We start from the raw sequence: 25,174 nt of genomic DNA, 5'->3' as shown, positions 1-25,174 counted from the left end.
TTCCGGGGCACTGCGAGGCAGCGCAGGCGCATGCCGAACTCGCCGCCAGGTCAGTGAATGCTGCGCAGGCGCAGTTGTCTTACCCGCGAAAGGGCGGGACTGGGAGGTGCCTCTGTACGCATGCGCATGCACCAGTGCCGCGAAAGGGACGAGGCGGACGGCGTTCTCAGCTGGCGCATGCGCTGAAGGCTTTATGAGTCAGCGCTACCGAAGCTTTCCAAGAGCCAATGAGAGCCAACCGGTGCCTGTTGCTAGGCAGATTAGAGAGCGGCGCCTTCCAAGAGCCAATGAGAGCCAAGCGGCGCCTGTTGCTAGGCGGGTTAGAGAGCGGCTCTGTCAGTAGCCGTTAGCATCCGGGTGGGGTGCGTGTCCACCCGTCGCGCTCCAGCCTGGGGCCCCGCGGGTCGGGAGCGGCCGCGGCCGCGGCCGCAGCGCCGGGTCTCCCTACCCGGGGGCGGCGCTCGCCCTGGTGCAGTGCGGCGGGGTGCGTGGAGGGGGGTGTGTGTGGGGCGGCGGTCCCGGCCCGGGCCTGCCCGCGGGCAGAGTTTCGCCGTCCCTCGTGGGGAGCCGGCGAGCTGCCTGCCTGCACCTGCCCGTCACAGCTGGCTGCTGTGGGGCCGGCCTGCCCGAAAGGGCCCGTTTGGGGAAAACCAGCACTGCTGGGAACGGCGGATCCTGCTGTGGCCTGAGGTGGCCCCCGCTGAGTGGGAGGGGAGAGGCTCAGGGTGCGAGTGTGTATGCGTGTGTTTGCTGACCGTTTAACAGAAAGAGTGTCCAGATTGTTCCAGGAGGGTGGTGGAAGCCTGACTGTTGTGGCCCCCTTCTCAGAGCTGGGGAAAGGCAAAGCATTGTTTTCCTTCCTTTTGATTAAAAACTCTTCATGATGGTGAGCCTGAAGTGAGTGAAAAATGACTGTTTCTTTTAGGGGTAGGGGGGAAGACTTTTCAAGATACCAGAAGCAGAGCTTTTCTACCCAGATCTTCCTTCTGTTTAAATCATTCCAAACCAGGGATGCTCTCGATGTGGAGAGCTGATACTTCCAAACAGGCTCCGAAACAAAGGTGGGGCATTTTCCTATCTCCTGCCCTTTGACAGAAGTGATATTTGTGTGTCACTTGAACTACATCATGGCATCAATCCTGTAGCCTGAATCTTTGGAGACCTTGTCCCTTCTAACTTGTGTGCTTGCTCCGTGTGGATGTCTTCTCCTTACCCGCGCTTGGGATAGGGATAGAAATAGCCCCAAGAAACAACAGTTGTTCTTATGTGATAGAGAACGCACCCATCTGGGGAGTGGACAGGGGAAGTGTGTACGCATTCTCTTCTTTGGTTTCAATTTGTGCACAGTGTTTCACCTTTGAAGTCCATGTTTGTACATGGTAGGGCTGAGCTGGGATGTTTACAGGTGCCCCATCCTCTGATCAATGCCTCCAGTGCCTCCTGAAGGAGCCTCATCCTGTAGAAGAGACCTACATTTCTGAGGTCAGTTTCTGTGGTTAGGAGATGGGACTAACAGAATGATTTTGCTAGGACATAGTCTGGGAGGTTACCTGTCGTCCTTCTACAGCCTCTGGTATCCTGATGTGTTAAAGTCTCACCAGTCATAGAGGTAATTGGGACCTGAGCATGCATATTCCCCCAGGGTTTCTCTGCAGTGCCCATAAGGGGACTGGGGCCTTTTTCCCTTGATCATTGCCCATTTCTGTGGCATCTCTGGGAATAATTGTTTGCCTGTGTCCCCTCTCTTGTCCAGCACAGGAGCAAAGGCATGTGTGGGAATAGGTTCCACAGCCATGTCCCTTGCTTCTTCCCTCAAGTGGTAGCAACTGCTGCTCTTGCGGAGGTCCTCTGCATATTCACATCTATAGAGAACCATCAGAAACTGTAGGGTTTCTTCTTCACCTTTACCAAAGCCAGACAGCTCTATGACACCACGTCCTGGGTGAAGATGGTGGCTGCAGTCTTGGGGCACTCCAACAATTTTGGTGGTGCTCAGGATTGCTGGGACCTGTGGGAATTTGCCATGCCGATGAGCAAAGAAAGACAGTTCGGAAGTCATCTCCTTTAATCAGAGAATGCCTACATTTGATGTTTTCTCCATGGCCCTAAAGAACAGTGTTTTGGGAGGAAGATAACAATTGCTACCCCAGAGCTAGGCTGCGCATAAAATACTGGTGAGCTATGGAATGGAGAGGTGAATTATAAAGTAGTGGACCTCCAAGTTCAAAAGGTGGTGATCAATACTGCAAAGTCCAACTGGCAGACAGTTATTAGTGGAATCCTTTGGGGACCAACATTATCTTATTAACAACCTGGATGGTGGGACAGAGTTCACTCTCAGCTAGTTTGTGGATGATACCAAGTTAGAAGGAGCAATTGATATACTGGAGGGCAAGGCTGCTATTGAGACTGACCTTGACAGGCCAAGAAATGTATGAAAAGAAACACCACCAAGTTCAGTGAAGTTTAGACCAAAGTCCTAATCCTGATGTGGGGTAACCTCATGGAACAGAAGAGTCTTGGAGCTGATTGGCCGGAAAGCAGCTTTGCAGAAAGAGACCTGGAGTTACTGTGAACAAGTGAACGTGACTCAGTAAAGAAAGTATTTTTTGGCCATCTTAAAAAAAGCATAGGTAGCAGGCCAAGGAAGGTGATTCTTCCCCTGTGTTCAGCACTTGCACAACCACTTCTGCAGTACTGGGTTTAGTTTGGGTCTCCCCAGTATATGGTAGACTTTGGTATACTGGAGCAAGTCCAGGAGAGGTGGAGGCTGGAACTTAAGACATGGTGCTGAGATGACTGAGTTTTTTTTGAGTATTATCATCTGACTAATAGGGATGAAGGTAAAGCAGAGGCATAGAATCATAGAATCACTTAGGTTGGAAAAGATCTTTAAGATCATCGAGTCCAACTGTAAACCTAATGCTGCCAAGTCCACCACTAAACCACGTTCCTAAGTGCCATGTCTACATGTCTTTTAAATGCCTGCAGGGATGGTGACTCAACCACTTCCCTGGGCAGCCTGTTCCAATGCTTGACAACCCTCTTCAGTGAAGAAAATTTTCCTAATATCCAGTTGAAACCTCCCCTGCCGCAACTTGAGGCCATTTCCTCTTGTCCTATTGCTTGTTACTTGGGGAAAGAACACCCACCTTGCTTCAACCTCCTTTCAGGTAGTGGTAGAGAGCAATAAGGTCTCCCTTGAGCCTCCTTTTCTACAGAGTAAACAACACCTGTTCCCTCAGCCACTCCTCATAAGATTTGTTCTCTAGACTCTTCATATGCTGGTTTTGGCTGGGATAGAGTTAATTTTCTTCACAGTAGCTAGTATGGGGCTATGTTTTGGATTTGTGCTGAAAACAGTGTTGATAACACAGGAATGTTTTTGTTATTGCTGAACAGTACTTACACAGAGTCAAGGCCTTTTCTTCTTCTCACCCCACCCCACCAGCAAGTAGGCTGAGGGTGCACAAGAAGTTGGGAGGGGACACAGCTGGGACAGCTGACCCAAGGGATATTCCAGACCATATGAAGTCATGCTCAGCATATAAATCTGGGGGAAGAAGAAGGAAGGGGGGATGTTTGGGGTGATGGCGTTTGTCTTCCCAAGTAACTGTTATACATGATGGGGCCCTGCTTTCCTAGAGATGGCTGAACACCTGCCTGCCGATGGGAAGTAGTGAATTAATTCCTTGTTTTGCTTTGCTTGCATGTGTGGCTTTTGCTTTACCTATTAAACTGTCTCTATCTCAACCCATGAGTTTTCTCACTTTTACCCTTCCGATTCTCTTCCCCATCCTGCTGTGGGGGAGAAGTGAGTGAGCAGCTGTGTGGTGCTTAGTTGCTGGCTTGGTTTAAACCATGACACTTCACCAGCTTTGTTGCTCTTCTTTGGACACCCTTCAGCACCTCAATGTCTTTCTTGTAGTGAGGGACCCATCCTGAACACAGTATTCGAGGTGTGGTCTCACCAGTGCTGAGTACAAAGGGATGATCACTTCCCCGGTCCTGCTGGCCACACTATTTCTGAGACAAGCCAAGATGCTGTTGGCCTTCTTGGCCACCTGGGCACACTGCAGGCTCGTACTCAGCCGCCTGTTGACTACACCCCCAGGTCCTTTTCCGTTGGGCAGTTTTCCAGCCACTCTTCCCCAAGCCTGTAGCTTTGCATGGGGTTATTATGACCCAAGTACAAGGCCTGCCACATTGCCTTGTTGAATCTGTTTGTCTGTTCCCAGAGCAATTTGAGGAAACTTGCAAGGTCATGAAGTGTTGAGATCCTCCTATTTTTAGAAAAAGAGAATCACATCAAACATTAAAAGATCAAATAACACGATCAAAACTGCTGCGTTAAGCTTGCTCAGTTTCACGCCCTGGCAAGAGATGCTGCAAAGGAAGTGCCCTGCCCTCTCTAGTTTGTTAATGACTAGTTTCATTACTTGTTCCTTGTCTGGGGTCTAATGAAGAAACTAACTGTATGTGGCCAGTTTGATTTATTGCATTTTTCTTAACAGATTTTTCCAACTACCAACAACTGCAGCTAATCAGCCCTGTATGTTTCATGCAAATTGACTGATGATCCTTTACTTCTGATACATTTTTCCCCAAGTAGGGTTGGTTAATAGATTAAGAAAAGAAACTGAATTGTGGACAAGAGCTTTGTTTTGGGGTACCACAGAAAACAAGAACAGCACTTGTGAAGTCAGATATAGAAAATCCTGTTTTAAATTAAATTAGTTAACAATTTTCAACTTCAAACAATTTTAAAAATACCTAGACAAGTAGCCAAGATCATTCTGATTCTTTCTATTCTTCCTGACTGATGGTGTGTCCCTCTTGGCAGGAAAGCAGAATTAGTGCAGAATAGGAGGCAAAGGTCTTCTCCAGGCCACCTCAGCATGTCGGGTGGGATGAGCTTGAAAGCCCCGTGCCCTGAGTGTGGACTCTAAGGGCCACTATGCGGGTCTTGTGGACCTCAGCAAGTTGGTAGCTCTCAGGGATCTGAGAGTGCTTGTCCCAAGGCATCTGAAAGTGCCTGCATAACTAGAACACTGTACTGCTAATAGTGACCATGACTGTGTGGCTAAGTTTTTGATAGGTATCCACCGCCAATTGTCAGCATTAATCATATCACAGCTGTACTGTAGACACATCCTGGCAAATTTAAACAAACATAACTGACATAAATGCACCTGCTATTGCTGCGATTGTCATAACCGCAGGCCACAGTCTATGTAAGGTATTCCAGATCTGTACATGTCTACTTCTCAGAGTCACAGTTTCTTTCCTCACGGGCTAATACTGCTTTACACTTTCCTCCCCAATAACCGAGGAAAACACACAACTGATGTCCATATGGGATCAGATGCCCATTCTCCTGTCAGTAGAAGAATTGGCACTGCAGGTATTGAGTACCTCTGAGCTTTCAGCTGTGGTTTTGGGGCTCTGTGCTCCGTGTTGCCAGTAAGAGGCTGAGTGAACAGAGGGTGAAGCGGGGAAGGAGCACCATCTAGTGCGTGCTTGTGGTAAATACCCATTATGAGCCTGAGTGCGTGCTCAGGGAAAGTCCATGGTTGGGGAACAGAACCCTCTGCCAAGATTGCATCCTAGGGTTTTCCCAACGTTGTGGATAAGCACAATGATGTCCCTGCTGATTTCCTCCCCATGACCTTTGAGCCTTTACAGGGAGATGGAGATGCTGAAGGAAAGCACCTAGGTGCTCCATAGAAATGCTAGGATGGATAGGCTGCTCAAAAAGGTGATGCACCCAAACTCTAATACACCTTCCTCCCAGGCTGGGATGAGCTGTGTCTGGAAATGCTGACGACAGGTGGAATTGGGAGGGATTCCCCCACTGAACACTGTGAATGAAGACTTTCCAAATCTCCTGAGCAAATGGATGAGAGTTAAGCGTTAAAAACCTGAAGGAGTGAGATGAAAACCCAGGTTACAAAGAGAGAGGGAGTGTTTTATGGAACAGCCCAGTGGGAGATGAAGTGAGAATTATTGGCCACCTTGACCTATACTCTTCCCAAGCTCCTCCAGCATCTCAGCTGAGGTATGTATGTGTCCCAGGGCTGGGTCCAGCACCATAACAGCACAGCTGTAACTCAGCACCCATAACCGTGCTCTCTAGAATTTCAGAAGGGATAAGCAGAAGAAAGACATCCAGGAAAGGGCAGAATGAAACGACACATCTTTGCCTCTCATTTTCACTATGTAAAGACCCACTGGCTAAATCACAACAGCTCAGATGTGCCTCAGCAAACATGGCACTTTAATCTTCAGGACCAAGTGATGACCTTTCCTGCGATGGTGCCTGGGAGCAAAGACTTAGGTCTGGGCGTCACCTGTTCTGCCCCATATCGCTTCCTTCCCTATTGTCTCTGAATCCCCTTATCTCACAGGAAGGCCAACAGAAAGTTCAGCTCTTTCACTCTTCCTTCCATAGGTGGAGCTCTGGGCCTGAACCACCTGAATGCCATTTCCTAGCGTTATGGAAATAATCAGTGTCCTGGAGGGTGTCTTCCTTGGGATTTCAAGGAGGGAGCACTGCATAAATGTATCCCTGCAGAAGATGAAAGCTCTGAGCTGGTGCAAACTGTTTCAACACCTCAGGCAATGGCTGTCCCTCCCCAGACCTCCAAGGCATTTCAGCCTGCTCTGAGAAAAAGAGAAACTGAGGTGGGGCAACAAGCACAGGCTTTTCCAAACTGATGCAGCAGAGCCAGGTGAGGCTCTGGGAAGGGGATTCAGCTCGCATCCTGCAGAAGACTATAATGGCATTGACTCCTTCAGAATTAGGCAGCTGTGGGTGACTGAGGTTGCCTTTTCAGCTTCTGTCCATGGTCAATGGGAAGAAAGTAGCAGAGTCTGCTATTCCCTCCAGGCCATGGAGACCAACAAAGTACGATCAGATGAGTCACCCTTGGGAGTCTCTTAGAGGGAAGAAGCCCAAACCTCTCCCTGGATTAACAATGCATTTGTTGGTGGCTGAAGTAAGATGAGCTACCAGCATTTCCTCACAGTCATGATTCACCTCTCTAAAATGTGAGGTCCCCAATGCCCTTCTTTCCTCCTTCTACACCCCAAGGAGTGTGGGAGGGCACATTTCCCGTCCCATTTGCATCTCGGGGAAGGTGACTCCTCTGTCTCCCCACTGACCTCCAGAGCAGGAGGGAGTTGCCAGTGCACACAGCCATTTGCGGTGTGTCTGCTCCAGACAGCAGAGGTGAAGCTTAAAGGGACAACAGCATTTATCTTCAGAGCCACATGTTCCAATGGATTTAAAAAGTTAAAGGCAAAACCAAGTTGGACATTAATCACCTGAAAACTTTTCTGTTACAGCTAGGATAAGTTAGACATCAGTCATCTATCTGCTGGGCAAAGTGTTGCTAGAGCCGCTACTGCTAAGATCAAGCTGAAGTAAATTCAAGCTAAAAGAAGTCTAGAAAAAGCCTGGCAAGTCCTCAGCTCTTGTCTTGCTAACCTAGAACAGGTCTGTGCTCTTCCAAGAGCAATGGCATCACCTTATTTAGTGTATTACAGTATACAGCTCTCTGGGAAGCGACGTCCTTTCATGCCCCTGCTGGTGACTCATAGATGACCCCTGGAAGGAAGGATCCTAGGCCCAATGGAAATAAAGGCTATGACACACACCTTTTGGCTTACAGAAGCTTCACTGTTTATTGGGAAATGAATCGGAGACTTTGCCAACATGGAGTGAGAGCCATGAATTCAGGGCCCTGGGGCAGGAGGGAGTACACTGCATGACTGGTTTGCTAAGGAAAAGCTCCTGCAGTTCCACCTCCAACATGCTGATAGTTTTCAGATCAGTCTTGTCCCACATGAATTCTCTTGGACTTTATGATGGGCTGGGTCTGATGTAGATGAGAGTTTTACTTCCGAAATTATTGGTTTGCATGGCAATGCAGATGTGGGAGTTCTTGACACAGCCTCGTCTTTTGGGGTAAAGCAAGGAGGTCAGCAAGTGGGGTGCAGCAGGAGTCCTTCATTGGGAGCCACTGCCGTTGTGCCTGCTGTTGACACCTCTAAACGCTCATCTTTTCTGGTGTGCGCAGCACCCTCTTGTCAAGACAGAAACTATAGACTCATAGAATCGTTTAGGTTGGAAAAGACCCTTAAGATCATCGAGTTCCACCATTAACCTAACACTACCAAGCCCACCACTAAACCATGTCCCTAAGCGCCATCTTTGTGGAGGCCAGTAGCCCACTTTGGCAAAGCTAAATTCAGGAAGCGCAACCACTGGGGAATGTGATGCTTCCTTCCCACTCCCATCTCTGCCCAAACCAAACCCACTGGAGGCTCTGAACTAGACGTTTTCTCTTGAGGAGTTAGTTCAGCATGATACAGGTTCAGCCCAGCTAGTATAAGACATAAGCAGTGAGAATTCATCTCTAATGTAAGACCCCAGCTGGTAGCAACAGTGGTAGCCCAGCACGGTAGGTGAATTTAGGCTATACTTTCTGGCCCTTTTTAGCTCTGCAGGTGCTGCCGGTCTGTAGCACAGGGCATGTGTTGAGCTCAGAGCCTGAAGACGCTTGGCTCCACGGTGGTCCCAAGGAGGGTGTTGGCTGCCTCCAGGCACTTGTCCAGCTGGGACACTGCAATCGGTGAGAGACAGGGGCACTAGGGCAGTCCAGCAGGAGGGGGGGTCCACAGATGGAAAGGAGAAAGGGGACACAGGACTCCTTCATCTGTCCCCAGGAAATTGTGGTCCTGCAAAGGGGTGAGGCAGGTCCCACTGGAGACAGAAGGGAGGAGGCTGTGCTGTGGGGATCAGCTGGAAAAGGATCCTCAAGACTCACCAGCTCGGCTGCATAGCCAGGTCACAGCCTTGGCCTCCAGCAGCTCACAGATGTCTCGGTAACACTTGTCATTTCTGTTCAGCCAAGTCACAGCCAGCACTGTGGCCCAGATGCTTGGCTCCAGGACCTGTAGGAGAACAATGACTCAGACCAGCACGCAGTGCTGAGCATCCTCCCTGCCCCATCACTGCTTCCCACCCCTTCCTTTGTGGCTTCTGGTTTCTGATCCATTCATTCCTCTCCGGCTGCCCTTGGGATGCCAGCGTTGCCACCAGCCAAGGGGTTCCCACTGTCCCAGTGGGACACACTGCTACCGTAAGAGGTTCTTCCCTTACCTCACCAGGCATCTTTCCCTTGATTTCAGCCTCATCGACTTCCAGCACAGAGGCCAGGCCTGAGCCGAGGGCCCAGGAGCCATCTACATTCTGCAGTGCCACCAGCTCCTGGCACTCAGCAATGTCTTTGGTGGACCAAGGCCCAAAACTTAGAAAGCGCAGAACAAATTCCTCGGGATTCACATGCTTGAGAGAAGAAAGAGGTGGTGGTGGTGGTTTACATGCTGTGGGAGAACACGCGAACAGGAGGGTTGGGCCAATCACAGAAAGATGACCCTTCTCTACTCCCCTGTGCAATGCCCCAGAACTTTGTCTCTGCTCTTCCTTTAGGCAGCCACCTGCAATCTAAGCTCCTTCCTGCATGTCCCCAAGCAGTCCCATCCACAGCCCTTTCTGGACACCCCTAACTCACCCCCAACTTTGGCCATTGCCTCTTCTCCTGGCATTCCTGCCCAGCCATGTCCCAAGACCTCTCTTGACAGCCCCCCAACGCTTCTTATCCAAATGTGTACTTATGATCCAGCACCACCCCTGTCCCCTCCCTGGGTGTCCCTGAGCTGGGTCTCATATTCGCTGAAGAACTTTCAGGTTTAAGGGTAACTAAGGGAAGGGTTAAAGGCAAAATTCATTCGTTTCCATGCCACGGGCAAGACATGGCAGCATAATCCTCCTGTAAGGTGTTAGATTATCCCATACCTTTTGAGCAAGCCCCCTGCTGGGACAGGTGAGCAATGCCATGGGTGAGTCGACGGAGGGCAAGCCATGATGCAGACACTGCTGTCAGCCAGCCAGGTGGGACCCAGATTGCCCTACGATGGCAGGAACTGCTCATAATGGAGCCACGAAGCTCAATGGTCTGGCAGGGGATGAGTGACTGGCGGGGCGGCAACAGTGCCAGGGGCCCTTTGAGGGCAAACAGGGAAAGGGGCTGGATTAAGCACATGGGAAAGAAGCACCTGGTGGTGATGGGCCTTACCCAGTGAGACTGGGGGTGCCCTGTGGCTGGGGTTCCAGCTCCAGTGGAATGAGAACAGCCCATGGAGCTGCCCCACCAGCTCTTTCCCGTGAGTGTCTTCCCTTACCTCGGTACCAGGTGACCCTCTGTGATGTGCGAACCCCCACGTAGCTGGTAAAGGGGCAGATGATCCCCGAAGCGAGGCTGATCTCGACTGCGCGATGCCTGGGTTCATCCCCTGACCCACTCGCAGCCTCTGGCAACAACCTCTTCAGCAAGCATCTTGCGGCCAGGCGATGCCCAGCCAGCCTGGGGACAGAGTGGGGTGAGGCCTGACCACCTGGCTTGCCTCCATGCTGGAGAAAGGTGGACAGAGAGAGAGCCTGGACATCTGGGTTCTCTCCCTTCAGGGGTGAGGATGGGCAGAGGGAATGGACAGAGGATGGACAGGGTCCTTGTCTGTCTGGAGGGAAGTGATGCCCAGGTGCCTGGGTCCTGCCACTGTGGGGTCAAAGCAGGGAAGGAGGGCATGCTTGGACACCTGGGTTCTCTGCCAGTTTGGGATTGCGTGTGGAAGGTGGGAACGCATAAGCTATCTGGGCCCCCTCTCAGCTGGAGTCCATGTTCGAAAGGAGGGGATGCATGCATCTTCCCTTGGGACGGGCTCTCACCGGCCATCTCCCTGTGGGCACAGTGGGAATTCAATCGAGTGACTGACATCCTGGCCGTCCAGGCTGTACTTCAAGGTCATGACCCCCTTGGCCACCGTTGTATCCTGGGAACACATGGGAAGCTACTGAAGGTTGCTGGGGACACAAGATGGTTACTGGGGGATTTGGAGAAGCTACTGGAAGATTACTGGTGGTTACTGGGAGGCTATTGGGAGGTAGCTGGGGGTGACTGTAGTCCCAGCTCTCACCTGTGCCTGTCCGTGGATCTGGGCATAGAGAAGGCTGTGTTGACCCTGAAAGATGGACTGAGGGGTGCCCCCCAGCACCTCAACCTCCAGGCCACAGGGCAGGGTCCAGCTCAGAGAGACTTCCTCAGCTGCTAGCTTGAGGGCCCGCTTCAGGCACTTCGACACCTGGGGACAGAGGGCAGGACACTGCAGTTCGCAGCTCCACCAGGGTTCAGCCCATGGCCCCTGGTGTCGGGGTTCCCTGGGGGACAGTGGAATGTGTGGGGTAGCCTGCACCAGCTATGTTCCCTGGGCACGGCCAGGTCTGTGGGTTATAGTGGGGCAGAAGCCCGGGCACCTGGGTTCTCAGTGGGGTGGGGCGGTGGGGTAGAGTCAGGGGAAGCCTGAGTGCCTGGGTTCCTGGGGCAGCCGAGTCTCGACTACTGTGTGTAGGCAGTCCAGGTGGTGGGGTGCTTGGAAGTCAGTGCATCTGTGGAATAGAGGGGGATCTGCCAGGGCTCCTGGGTTCCTACCACTAATATCATGCTGTTGTCAGAGGAGACGTAGGCAGCTTCACCTCCCGTCTCGCTGGCCAGGGCTGTAGCTAAGGCAGCGCTGTCCTCAGAGAAGCAGAAGGAGAAACACCTATGGGGGAAGCAGGGAAAGGTGTCAGAAATAAGAGCTGGAGGTGGGTGCAAGGATGCTGGGATAGAGCTGGAGAACACAGGCTGGAGTTAAAGCTGGGGGAACAAAGCTGGGGTGCAGAACAAGGGCGCAGGAGGAAGAGCAGGGAGTAGAGTGAGGGACTGGGGTTGGAGCTGGGGTTAGACAGGGAGCTGGCAGAGGAGAGCTGGGACTTGGGGCAGAGCTGGGGTCAGTCTAGGGGGGCTGGGGCAGAGCTTGGGTGCACATCAGGGTGTGTAAGCCCTGTGCCTCAGTCTCCCTGCTCACTCTGTGAAGGGTGCCTTGGCTGTGGCAGTAGTAAGCAGAGTTCCACATGGGGGCTTGGCACAGGAGAGCTGTGCAGGGTGGGAAGGATCTTTGGGACACTGGAGGGACCCAAGGATTGGGACAGGCACTGGTGAGCCGGGGCCCTCATCAGGGGTGGAAATGACTGGACAATCAAAGGGTGACTGGAGGACTGGGGGCAGAGCGTCCCCATTACCGGTGGCTGTTGCGGTGGCGGCAGACCTCAGCTGCGATGGCTTCCTTGTCGGGGGGTGGCCCGGCCATGAAGATGAAGAGCTGGGAGACAGGGGACATGAGCGGTGAGGCCCTGCACAGGGGCCCCAAAATGGGGAGAGCAGGCCCCTGAAATGGAGAGAGGGGCCCAGGAGAGAGACCCCCTGCAGAGAGACTACCCCAGGGGGAGATATCCACTCAGGGACAGAAACGCCCAAAGGTATAGACCCACTTCTCCATTCCCCCAGACCTCGCGGCGTCCTTCTTGTTCGCTTGTGACCACCACATACCTTGGGTGGCTCCTTCCACCCCCACTCCCGTCTCCTCTCTCCCCCTGGGACACCTGCCCCTCCACCCCTCCATGCCCCTGCACCCAGACCTGGCGCGTATGCCCGCGGGGGCGGGAGGTGTTGTAGATTGAGCGGAGGGTTCCCAGCAGGTTGGTGTCACCCAGACTGGAGCCGGCGGAGGGGATGCGCCGCATGGCCTCGGTCAGGTTGTCCTGAGTATATTCAACACTTTGCCTGCGGGGGGCACAGCACGTTTGGAGAGCACGTTGCTCTATGCCGGCCCTAGTGCTCCCCGAGACCCTGCCCCATAGCACTTCCCACAGCTGTGCCCTAGGGTCCTCTGCAAGACCCTGCCCCGTACCAGTTCTTGAAGAGACCTTGCTACATAGTTCCTACAAGACTCTGCTCAACAGAACCCCAAGAGGTGCTGTCCCATAACGCCACAAAGATCCCGTCTCCAGAATCTAACCTTGCCCTCCAGCACCCAGTTGTGCCCTCCAGCACCCAACCTTGCCCCATACCAACCAGCCGATTTCAGAGCATGCACACCTGCCCTCCAGCATCTAACCCTGCCTCACAGCACCCATTCCAGCCTCACAGCGCCCAGCCATGCCCCACAATATCCAGCCCTACCCACCAGCACCTAATCCAGCCCCCTAGTACCCAGCCTTCCCCATGTTTGCTCACGGGTAGATGCCCACAGAGCTTTCTTCATAGCAGTAGATGTTGAAGTAGCAGCCCAGGGGCAGGCTTTTGAGAAGGAAGAGCAGGGAGTCCTGTGGAAAGACACAGCAGGCAGGTCTTGGGAGGCACTTGGTGGGGGGTACAGAGGCCTTTGCCCATAGTCTGGTCCTCCTAAAGCCTCTGGGCTCCCCTGGATGACCCAAGCCAGTGCCCTGAACTCACCATGGCACTTGAGATATTTCAGGATCATTTCAGGCCCCACCAGTCCCCCCTCACATCTCTGTCCCTCCATAAATGCCTGCCCTGGCCCGCTCCCCCTCAACCTGCTCCTCCACCCCATCCTGGTCCCGGCTCTGCAGGAATACCTGTGCATGCTTAAGAAAAGTGGTGTCCAGGAGGAAGATGAACTCTCCAGACAGGCGCTGCCCAGGCACTGCCTCAGGGATACTGGGTGCCAGCATCACCAACACCATGGGGTCACCAAGCAGGGAGCCTGGAGGAGGTACGGGGTGGGATGAAGGCCAGATAGGGACCCTTCTCCTCCTCCTGGTTCTGATTCTCATTGTGCTTTCAGCTTCCACCATCCCAGAGCGTCCGATGCCCCACGTTGGTACCTCAATACCCTACTGTACTGCCCACTAATTACACAGCCCAATGCCCCATGTATTCCAGCCCACTGCCTCCAAAAGAGCTACCCAGTGAGCCCTAAAATAGAACTCCCCGTATGCATCCTGCTATATCTGATACCTCACAACAGTGTCCCCAGCACCCCACCCTGGAGCGCCAGGACCCAGACTATCCCATCTGAATGCCTCCCTTTCCCATCCCAGTGTCCGATGGTATCTCGCCCCCCAGAATCCCCGGTGTCTCCCCATGCCCCAACGCCTCCTGCAACCCAGAGGTGCCTCCGTGTTCCCTCCCCAGCTGCACTCACCTGGAGGGGCTCCAGGGGCTCCCTTCTCCACCACAGCACTGACTGCAGTGGGTTCTCCAAAATACACCAGCAGCTCCAAATCATGCCCACCTGGGGGCCTGCCAGCCAGTGAGACCTGGTGAAGGGGTGCGTGGTCATGCACGGGAGGAGGGGACCAGACCCAACATTGGGCCAGGAGCACAGGCACTGATCCCAGTGCATCCCCTTTTTCTCAGTGATGACACCCCTCCCCGGCTTCCCCCAGGATCCTGGCACTCAGGAGGGCATACCTGTGCAGTGCTGCGGTCCCGGGCAGTGTAGATCAAAGGGGTGAGGGCGAAGTTGGCCTGGACATTGGCCACTCCACGGGGTGACTGCAGGCTAGCAGTGAGCAGCAGGCTGTAGGGCAGCTTGCTGGTGAGACAATTCCAGGCTGCAAGGAGAAACATGGCACTGGGGAGGGCAGAGGCTCTGCCTGCAGGGGCCGGGGGGGGCAGGATTTGGCATCCATATATAAGACATATGGAGAGAATGGGGGGCTGTCAATGAGGCGCATGGAGGGGTCCATGAGTCTGTTTACGGGAAATGTTTGTGGATGCCCTCATGGGGCACAAGGAAGGATATGTGGGTCTGTCCAGGGACTGCATGGGGGAAAAATGTGGGTCCCCCTGTGGGTGCAAAGGGAAGTTGCATCGGGCCTGTTTGTAAAGTACATGGGGAGTCTGCAGCCCTTCTGTGGGGTGTGTGGCTGGGAGGGCAGGTTCCTTGTGGGGTCACTCACCATAGTGTTTTGTGTGGGGATGCAGTGTGGGTGGCAGCACAAAATGGGCTGCTCCATCTGGCTCCCGTGGCAGCTCTTGGACATAGCGCAAAGTCACGACCACCTCCCTGCCAGGGGGCAGGGTGCCCAGAAAGCAGGCAAACACCTCACCCGGACAGTTAGACTGATCCTGAAGGTATTTCAGATTCTCCCAGCCCCCTGTAGCCTCATGCAGCTGCTGGGCCTGGGTGGAAAGGGGAGGAACAGAGAGGTGATCACCAGGCAGGCCACGGGCTGCTCTTCCCATGCCCCTGTGGGGGTTCACCCATTTGTCCCTGGATGCTGGTACCTCATCCCGCAGCATGGCCTGGACCTTGGCATCCTCACTGCAGGCCTGGAAGGAGTAGATGGCCATGTGTGGACCCAGGGGGAAGACGAAGAGGACTTCTCTGGAGACCTGACTTTTGTTCTGGTAGATGAGTTCGGAGGCCACGTCAGCCACATAATCCTGGATAGCAACATCCACCACAGCACTACACAGAGGCACTGTGGACAGGGGTACGTGGAGCCACTTCCCCAGCAGAAAGGATCCTGTTGCTGTTGGGAGACAGGCAACCTGCCCATCAGCACACATGAACGACGCAAGGAGGTGATTGGGGCTGCTTCAAGTATGTGGCTGTTCCCACCCTGGAAACCAAGACTAGCTGACCAATGTTACTGAGGGTCTAGTGTGAGCCTGCCATAGAACGGTGTCTGCCCCCCGGCCCCCAGCTTCCCTTTTGCCCCATACCTCTGTTCCCCACCCATTTCCTGTAGAGCTCTTGACCATTCCCATCCTTGTTTCTCTCTGGGAAGACACAGTCCAGATATTTCCCTCTACAGCTGCCTATCCTCCTCCTTTCCTTGTCCCGCTTTGGGCACATCCCCCATCCCCCAAATGTCCCTCAGCTGTCCAATCCCCAGCTCACTGTCATGGCTGTAGGATTTTTCTAGAAGTCCAAAGCTCTGACGCCACATTTCTGGAGACCTGCAGACAAGAAGGGTCTCCTGTAAGAGGAGAGAAGCACAGAAACCACGAGGCAGCCCCTATTTGGTGACGATTCCTTGCCATTTCCCCAGTCCTACACACATAGCTGGAAGGCCCAACCCACCATGTACAGCCAGAGCAAACCCAGGGATTCAGAAATCCCTATCCATGAGCACCGGGATGTCGTCAGGAGTATCTCTGCATTGAGGAGGTCTGCACCACATCCCCACCATGGGAGAATCCTGAAGAGAACTGAGGGATAGCGAGGGAAGATGGAGAGAAGAAGGTGTGAAAGCAAGAGTGGATGGATGAATGGATGGATGGATGGATGGGGCTGTATTGGGATGAAGAATACGTGGCTATCCACCCATGGCTGGGTGGATAGATTGGCAGATGAGGTCCATTTTGGGACAGATGGAAGCATAGGTGGACAACCAGAGAGACATAAGAATTTTTGTTGAAATGGATGAATGGACAGGTGGAGGGGTCCATTTTAGAAGAGATGAGCGGGTACCCATCACAAACAGTATTGTGTGAATGTAGCTGCGCAAGAGAGAGAGCACGTGTGAGGCTATCTTCATGGAGTAGCTTGCGAGGGCAGGTTGAAAGTCCAGATAATAGGGGGGAGCATGACGGAGAGAGAAAGGAGGCCAGGGTCAGGTATGCCATGATTGCAGAGCAAATCCCGGAAAGGCACTGGGCGGAGGGTGTAGTTCAAGCGATATCTGGCGGTCTTCCGGCCAAGTGCCGGGAGGTGAAAGGGACCACCCTTCACCCCAGATCCATCCACATAAATCTCTCTGGTTCAGACACATTTACCTCAAATTCCCCAGTTCCCGCTCTGGGGTGACAGGGTGGGAAGCACCAGAAAAATCCCCACCCCACCATCATGCTGACAGGGTGGGCAGGCAGAGCAAATAAGGTGTAAGTCCTCAGGGGAGTAGGGGTGAGGGATGGACAGGGCGATGGATTGGGTAGGGACAAGCTCTCCCCGGTGAACAGAGAATAAGGAGAGAATAACAAAGCGAAGCACAAACAAGCAGACACTCACCGGAATCGAGGCCAGAGTCAGCAGGGACGAACTGACAATCAGATGGACGGAGGGAGAGACGGAAGAGGAAGGGGGAGAGAGAGTAAGAGGCAGACGGGTGAGGTACGGGGGCAGAAGGGGGAGGGATGGAGAGAGAGAGCAAGAGGTGTTCGGGCAGCCGGGAGGATGCGGGGCTGCGTCAGCAGAGGGATGGCTGCGGTGGCGAGAGAGAGAGGCGGAGGGGCAGGCGGACAGACGGACGGGAAGGCAGGGCCGGGGGGGCGGAGACACCCCCCACCCCCACCGGGGTGGCTGCAGACCTCCTCCCGAGCACCCGGGCGCCCGGTTCCCTGGGGGCGGCGGGGGCAGCGGGGATCCGGGATGCCTGGGAGCCTGTGGGATGGGGAGGGGAGAGGGGACACCCCCGGCGGAGGGGATCTGGCCGGGGCCCCTGGACCCCCCTCCCCGCCTCGGAAGCGAGAGCGGCTGCAGCCACGGGAGCGTCCGCGCCCCCTGCCCCGGGGGACGGGGAGGGCGTCCTGGGCGGGGAGCGGCGACCCCCGCCGCCGCGGGACGCTCGGGCACAGCCGCGGAAGGGACTGCAAATCCCGCAGCAGGACCGCTCCCGGCCAAACGGAGGCTGCCAAACCTGCCCCCGCCGCCCAGCCCTTCTGCTCCGGCCTCGCACCCGATGCAACGGGCAGCAGCTGCCGAGGGCCCCCTGCAAGCGGGGCGGTGGCTTCTGTGTGCCCGAGGCGGCGGCACTCGGCCCTCCACGAACCCGTCCCCCTGCCAGGCCTGCAGCACTGCCTGCCGGCTTGGAGGCTGGGCTCGGGTCCATGCAGCGATGAGTGCCAGGCTGTTAATGGGGCGGTGGACTGCAAAGAAGCAAAAGCCACACGCTGGCCCGCTGCGGAAGGGGAAGAGTTGGCAGACGAGCTCGTACTTCTGTACCCACTTTTGACACGGGTGTTTCCTCTCATCTGCTGCATTGGGATGCTCTGTCTCCACCTTCCTTGCGTGAGCCGGCCACGTGCTCCTGCCTCCCTGGCAGCCAGCCCCTGGTTGAGACAACCCACTCCACTGGTGGTCTCTAGACACTCAAGGGGCCAAATGGCATTTGACTTCGGATGTGTTACTCCCAGAGCACACCCTGGCTGTCTTTCACTGGGAGTGTGCGTAGCACTGGACTCGCTTCTCCAGCAAACCTGGGCAGCTTCCTTCGACCTGCCTCTCAGGATTGGTAGGAGTCTCAGACAAGACCACTCCGAGGGCTGTGCCGACAGTGTGACAGCCTCGATCAGCGCAGACAATTCTAGCTGCCTCCGTTCAAATTCTGCCCCAGTGAGTCCCGCCTCATTACACCCATGGAGATCAAGTTCTTTGGGGAGGCGGGTGAACTGACATTCATGTGCTGCTGGTCGACGTGGCCCATGACTACCATCAAGACCTGGTGGAACACCCCATGTGGTCTCCAATAGTCCTGATGCTTGTGAGCGAGCAAACGAGTCCCAGGTGTAGATGCTACATGCTGCATTTGAGCAGCTAAGGAATGCTTTCCTGCCTCTTGGATCTTCCTTTCCTCACCACAGGTGAGGAGTAAGTGGCACACTTGCTCAAAAAGTGCCACAAATACTGAACTGCTGACCCCTTAACGTAGCTTCACCTTCCCAAAACTTCTGTCCAGCTGGGTTGCATACTTGAAGGCTCTCACTGACTCTTGATGGCGACCACTTAGGGGCTGTGAATGGTTTTGAGGTGCTGGACCTCCAGCATCTCTCTTCTGAGCATCTCTGGAGGATATCAGACCCCTCAGGTCTGGGCCTCTTTTGAAGTGCAAAGGAATAATACCTGGTTTTAGTGTGGCGTAAAGGTAGTCTGCTCAGATGCTCACATATTTTCTGTCCAGACAAAACAGCAGTCTCTTGTATCCAGAATAGGAAGCAGCCAGGTGACCGACCCAACTGGTGACAGTGGTGCAAGGAGTTGCCACAGGGCTGGAGGGCAGCTGTGTGCTGCTGCTGAGGGGATTATTGTAGCTGTACAATAAGCTGTACCCTGTATCAGCTGTACCCTCCTGCCTCTCCCACACATAGATGCTCTGAAGTTCTTCAGTGTTCGCCCTATGCTTTCCTTTGTGAATTCATCCCCGGTAGACAGCAGCTGCGCAGAAAGAAGGGGAACTGAGCTGTGGAGAGACTGTGGCCCTCGGTACAAATCCATGGAAAGATTTGCGGTACTACATTTCCACTGGTTTCTTAAGCCTGGATGGGTCCAGCAGATTTGAATGTGGAGGGCCCTGTCAGGGAGTACCAAAGGCCAGCTGCTCCACAGGCGAAGTTGAGTTGGGAGCCAAATGCAACAGTAAGGTGGGTGGGAGCAGGGACCTCACCAACAAGGAGACAGGATGCGGAGGGGTCAGTCAGAGTCATGGCTGGGTCCAGAGACAGCCGTCAGGATCAGGCACAGTCAGTGGTCACCCAGCAATTCGGGTAACAAGGGGGAGAGGCCCTTGCTGCTTGCTTTCTTCACAGCAGCTCTTATCAGCAAAGGAGCTGACCTTGGACTCAGCCATGTAAACTGCTTAACTTCGCCACCTGAACTCCAGCAGGGGCACACGCTCCAGGCCTTGAGTGTATACATCGTGTGGACTGGCATACGCTACAAGCTGTGTATTCTCATGCTACTTTTGTGGTCAAGCTCATGTTCGAACTTGTGCCATCTACCCAGATCTATTCTGGTGTGAACAAGCTTCCAGATGTGCCCCTTGCCCTCAGCTGGGGGCAGAGGGTACCTGGAGAAGGCTCGTTTTCTTTAAGAAGTCCCACTTCCACATTTTCGGAAGCTTTAGGATTGTAAGAGTTTCCATTCAAATGGCTAGGGAAAGGGAAGGAGGCAACCTAGGGAGAACTGATTTCCTTCTCTCTCCCTTCCAGGCAAGATCACTCTGGCAGGAGGAAAACACAGCTGGGAGCAAGCCTTGCAGGGCCTTTCTACAGGTCAAAGAGATCCTACAGTGGAGCAAATCCCCCTGAGGCTCACTGATTTGGAAGGGCTTAATGCTCACAGCAGCGCATTGCTGCACTGTATCTTAGGGATGGCCCTCTTCCCTGCTCCTTCATGCTCCCCATGCCTTGTTCAAGGACGCCAGCCTGCAGACATAGAGGTTTATCAATTACAGGGTTTGTGTTAGGGAAGAGAACTTCTCTCCAAACACCCCCAGATCACATCTCCCTTTGGGCCTCTTACTCCTTGCCCTGGTCACTGTGGCACCTCTTCGTTACTACAGCCTGCTTCTTGCAGCCCTTTCATCTCCATTCACGTCACTTCCACTGAGGTGTAGTGAACACATACAGAACTCAGGCCAACAATGGAAAGAAACCGTAGCACTCAGCTCTGCATGAGCTCAGGGACGCAAACCGGTTGCTTAATCTTGCTTATCTGGTGACTTTTGGTGCTGCAGAATATTCAAGTCACCTGCATAGGACTGATGTATGCAGCTGCAGGCATCTTGCACCCTTTGTGACAGGGGCTGGAGGCCAGCTGGGACACCTAAGGATATCTCAGATGTCTCTGGGTCCCATTGCACAGGCAACTGAATCACCCTGACTATGTGAAGTAAAGGGTTGAGAGTTGTCAAGGAGCCCGTATGGCAAGCAGAATAAACGACCCAGCAAGAGAAAATAAAAAGGAAGGATGTCGCTATGAGTTGAGGTCTCCAGAGTTTCTAACCACAGACAGCATGCAGAGATAAACACATTTCACTCTACACTGGTCTTTATTATCAGACCTGTGCAAAGATGAGAACAAACAGGAAGGCAAATTTTCCAGTTCTTTTCATTTTATCATTTGAAAAAACCTTTCCATTATTCGGGATACTAGTGTGTATCTGAACCAAAGAGATGCCATGCGGATCTGAGAAGAGATCTCTGGACAAGTCCTACATGTGTGGGTATGGCCAGTGCTCTCCAAAGTATGTCATCAGTGTGAATGCATGGTCATCAATGCCCAGAGAGTTGCTCTTGGCGGGCAGGATTAACTTCTGGGTGTAGATCAAAAGACCGTATGGAGTCTGGTGACCCTTGTTCAGCTTGTAAATAAAGGATGTAAACTTTTTACAGACATGTCAAGCCTGAAACTTGATTTGCTAGTAATCACAGGCCAAAGAAAAGCCTCAGACTATCTCTGGAGTTAACCAGTGGGCTTTGAAACTTTAACCAGAATCTCCGTCGAGTTCCAGAGCTAATAGTCACACAAAAATAAGCAGCTTCTGGCCATTTTGACTGATAATGGAAAACAAAGTAACAGAGAAAACAAATTATAAAGACGAATAGGAAAATTACTTGTAAAGATCTTATTTCAGGTGAAAGTTTTGTTTCCGCCTGTTCTAGTTGTGTCATAGTCTGATAAATCTGCAAAACATATGAGATATTGTGGGTTGTTAATGGTAAATTCCCAAATGCAGAAATGCCAAGGGACACTTGTTATTCCAGCAGGAAAAAACAAGCAGTGGGGCAACTGACCCATGCCATATCAGTTCGAGATGGAGGTTCATGTTTCAGCAGTACACAGGCAGGCAGAGCAGAGCCACAGCCATCTGGAGAAGGTTTATGCACTGGACGACCTGATTCAGGTACAGAGCGAAAGCACTTCAGGTGGGGGGTGCATCATATTGAGGAATTTTTATGGTACCCCTCAAGGCAAATTAAACACGTGTTTGAGCTTAAATATAAAAGAAAAATTTAATGAACCATGCAATGGGCAGAGTCCTATCGCAAGACGCAGTTCTACATGGAGTCTGCCAAGATGCATCACAAGCAGATTCCTTGTATACCCTCGCACCAGCACCAATCCTGTGAGCGGTTGCACGGGGCACCTCAGCCCAGCCATGGGTCCATCCCCCAGCCCAGCTCTGCTGCCCAAAGGTGGCTCCTGAGCTTGGGCCCCGCAGCACTCCCATTCCATGTCAGCTGACCTCTGGGCCAGAAACCAGGCCCTAGCACATAGAATTTACTTTAAAAAATATATAGCTGAAGCAATTTAGCATGGTGATGGCTGAAAGTGCGTCCCTTGGTGCTGACTAAGTTGGAGAAGCAATTCCCATTCTTAAGCACAGAAGTCTAGTGTAATTCAAGTTTGTCCTCCCTATGTGACCTCCAGCCACTTGTGCAGAAGGTGACTTCTGGAGGCCTTGCACCATAACTGAAAGCTCCATACACACGCTTGAGACACCTTAGGCTGCCTAAATCTATACTAGACACTTACGTTTTGACACCTGAATGGTTCCCTGACTGTCTCACCTGAACTCACTGTTTAAACTGAGGAGAGATATGAACCTCCAGTGTCTTTCCAGACAGCTGGTCCAGCTAGACATATGTACGTTCTGATACGTAACAGATAGGTGGTACTGGTGGAGCTCAGGCAACCTGGGAGGTCTTTGAGAACAGCATCCTCCCCAGTGCATGAACAGTTCATCCTGACACTCTGGACAGCAAGTATGCCTACCAGGAGATTGGCTTGCCTCTGCAGGGAGCTCATGACAGAGCTCCAATGCAAAAAGGTGACACACAGGCTACAAACTAAGGATTGGAGACACTGCCAGGGCATGTAGGGAAGGTGTTAGGAAAGCCAGGAAAGCTCACCTCACGTTCAGCTTTGCAAAGGATGTCAAGGGCACAAGAAGAACGTCTATCGCTACCTCGGTTGTAAAAGGATGAACAAGGAAAATGCAGGAAACTGTTTCAACCATTACGGTGTGTGTAAAGGCGACCAGCAGCGTCTGAATTTGCAAGACTTTCTGCGGTACTGATGGAGAACTGTAGAGGGGGCCAAATGATGCGGTCTCGTTCCTATTGTCTGGGGTTACGGTCCCTGTAACAAACAAGCCCGAGTCCCACCGCAACACAGAGGGAGTTTGTGGATTTATTGGCGCCCAGGAGCGAATGAAGATGGCCTCGTTGTGGACAGTCGGAACTTTGAATTCAGGAATGGAGTGAAAACTTACATGATTCACACCCTGGTTGCAACCCGTGCATCTAGAGGGACTCTGGAATGTCCAAGGAAACATCAGCCGTAGTACCGCTGAAATATAAGTGCTGCAAATCTAGACACGTAGCAGAGAAAAGGGTGCCTGATGAGTGGTGTGGCAAGGAATGTCTCACGGGAATGTGGAAAGAGCCGTCTTCTGGAGGTGTTCCTCTCTCTCCAGGACTGTAGCTAGAGCCAACATGACTACTTCAGATTTACATATCTTCTTTGTTGTACTGTAGATTGAAAAGATAATTCTTAGGCCGGTTCTTGTGGTCTAGTTGTGACCACTACAGCAGCCAGAATGGAATTAACTCCGTTTAGCTTCTGGAATTCATGCAAATCATTATACAGACCTCTGGGTTGCCTAGTACAGCTGTACAGAGCTCATTTCACATGTCCAAACATTTGAGGTGCCCTGGGGTACCTGAGCATTCTCATCAGGCTGCTGTCCCAAAAGTGGATTTGTTTACCTGGTGTGCAAGCCAATAACACACAGAGTCGAGGTATTTTCAAATTAATTTCATTGATGCACATGAATGGGTGCTTGTCTCAAGGCAGCACACACTTGTCTCAAAAATTCCCACATTTATATACTTAAGGAATACATATTCATTATTATTTCCCTAAATGATAGGTTCTTTCGTCTTCGCCTCTCATGTATATTAGTGCACAGACTCTATCTTCTTCCTTCATTGTCGTCTTTTGAGTAGGCAGTATCATTTGAGTAAGTGGTATCATTTGAGTAGGTGGTCAATGAGTCAGTGCTCACGATCTCCCCCTTTTTTATATTACCTTTTACCTCCTAATTGTGCTTGTCAAAGACATCAGTGCAGGCCCTAAGAAACGAGCACTGGGTCCTACCTAATTACCTTTTACCTATTTCTTACTCTGTCTTGGCAGTTCCAAGCCGTTCTTCAAGGTTTGCTGATCGGACCACAATCCATTACCTTTTCTGACATAAACATCCTACTTATTTACAGAGCTCCATTGTCTAGTAGTTAGTTCCTAAATCCTAAATCATGTCTAGTTATTGTTTCTCTATTTTAAATATTAACTGATGGGGGCCGTACACAGGACTTTAGCAGCTCCCTGGTTATTTCAATCTTATTATATATACGTATTAATTGATAACAAGGCCACTAAAAATGATGTAGAAACTATAAGAAAACCACACACTTCTGAATAGGCAGTTGGATGCCAGGTGGGGTACTCCAGGGCATCTCAAACTATTTGCAAGTCCATATTCTGCTTTTGTTATGAGGTGGACTTGAGGTTTTGCTCCAACGGAGTGAACAAATGCTGATTCAGCGATGGTGACAGGGGATCAGGTGCGAGGGTTCGCCGTGAGTGGCAGGGAGCAGAACTTGGGAAGCAGAGAGGCAGTGCCAAAGAGTCCTTTGTTCAGTCTGTTTTATCTCCTTTGTAACAATGAACATTGCTGGAATGTGTTCTCACATCAGTCATAAGGTGGACTGTTGTAGGTCCTTACTTGAAGCGTGGTCAGAGTTTTGGCAAGAGTTAGTGGGATATGTGGACATCAAGAGAAGCCATTAAGCTCATGGTTTTGAGCTCATGGAGCAGAGAAGGTGATGTTCAAGGTTTCATGTAACAGAGGATGGGGGCTGAGGTGCAACATTTAAGCCTGTACGTGTTTGAACCCAGAGATGGCCCAGACTGAGGTGGAAGGAGGCAGTTGTTAGGATGGAGCCCGTCAGCAGGCTTGTGGTTCATGAATGTGTCAGCAGTGCATGTTGCAGTCGCAGTGTCTTGGCTGATCATTAGAACTGAAGCCTGGAGAGCAGGACCTGTGCATCTGCCAGTGTCTTGGAAGAGCAGGTTTAGAGAGCAGGGCCCATGGCATTTCCTTCCCACATGCTGTGTGCGGGGATTGCTGACTGAAAGGCCCACCTTCCTGGCACCTGGGGATTGCTGTTTGACTTCTGTAAGGGAAGTTTGGTACAGGAGAGGTCTATGGCTTTCTGTGCTGCCTGTAATCAAAGTCTGTGAATTTCTGCGCTACTGAGCCCTGGTGGGAACACATTGTCCAAGCACGTTTCTGGTCTCGCATCTCACACTGGGCTCCATTAAAACTCCAAGTAACTTTTCTTTCTGCTTCTGCCTGTCACTCCTTCAAGGCAACTTGCCAGATTTTGCCACAGCTACAAAGTAATAGGGAGGTAGTACCACATTCCTCAAGGGGCTCATTAAACTGCGGACAGCCATAATGAGCTCCGTGTTT

At 52.4% G+C, this 25,174-nt stretch overlaps 1 protein-coding gene across 2 annotated transcripts; it reads right to left on the bottom strand.

Moving 5' to 3' along the window:
• Nucleotides 1–7,277: 7,277 nt before the first annotated feature.
• LOC128140679 (von Willebrand factor A domain-containing protein 5A-like) lies at nt 7,278–17,171 on the bottom strand. Of its 2 annotated transcripts, none has more exons than XM_052784902.1 (18): nt 16,927–17,171; nt 15,817–15,875; nt 15,198–15,445; nt 14,870–15,092; nt 14,379–14,521; nt 14,110–14,224; nt 13,541–13,668; nt 13,179–13,267; nt 12,581–12,725; nt 12,185–12,264; nt 11,553–11,664; nt 11,041–11,205; nt 10,793–10,896; nt 10,249–10,430; nt 9,863–10,069; nt 9,167–9,390; nt 8,832–8,958; nt 7,278–8,652 (listed from the first exon to the last, which is right to left on the bottom strand). In XM_052784902.1, exons 2-18 carry the CDS (start codon nt 15,863–15,865, stop codon nt 8,363–8,365), a joined length of 2,631 nt encoding a protein of 876 aa, XP_052640862.1. In that variant the 5' UTR covers nt 15,866–15,875; nt 16,927–17,171; the 3' UTR covers nt 7,278–8,362. The 2 variants fall into 2 exon arrangements, with proteins under 2 accessions (XP_052640862.1, XP_052640863.1); XM_052784903.1 differs by having other exon boundaries at nt 8,438–8,627.
• Between the last annotated feature and the right edge of the window lie 8,003 nt (nt 17,172–25,174).

Source organism: Harpia harpyja, chromosome 4 (genome assembly GCF_026419915.1).
Source record: "Harpia harpyja isolate bHarHar1 chromosome 4, bHarHar1 primary haplotype, whole genome shotgun sequence".
Lineage (NCBI taxonomy): Eukaryota > Metazoa > Chordata > Aves > Accipitriformes > Accipitridae > Harpia > Harpia harpyja.
Note: the sequence above shows the minus strand (reverse complement) of the source record. Positions and strands in the feature narration are given on the sequence as shown.

Bases quoted from the DNA above. Each gene is read 5' to 3' on its own strand.
- LOC128140679 (XM_052784902.1), bottom strand. From the start codon at position 15,865: ATGTGGCGTCAGAGCTTTGGACTTCTAGAAAAATCCTACAGCCATGAC. The intron at 12,726-13,178 runs GTGAGCAAACAT...TGCCCCCCGCAG, and splicing joins AGCTCTGTGGGCATCTACCC to GCAAAGTGTTGAATATACTC. The intron at 9,391-9,862 runs GTATGGGATAAT...GTTCTCCCACAG, and splicing joins GCAGGGGGCTTGCTCAAAAG to CATGTAAACCACCACCACCA.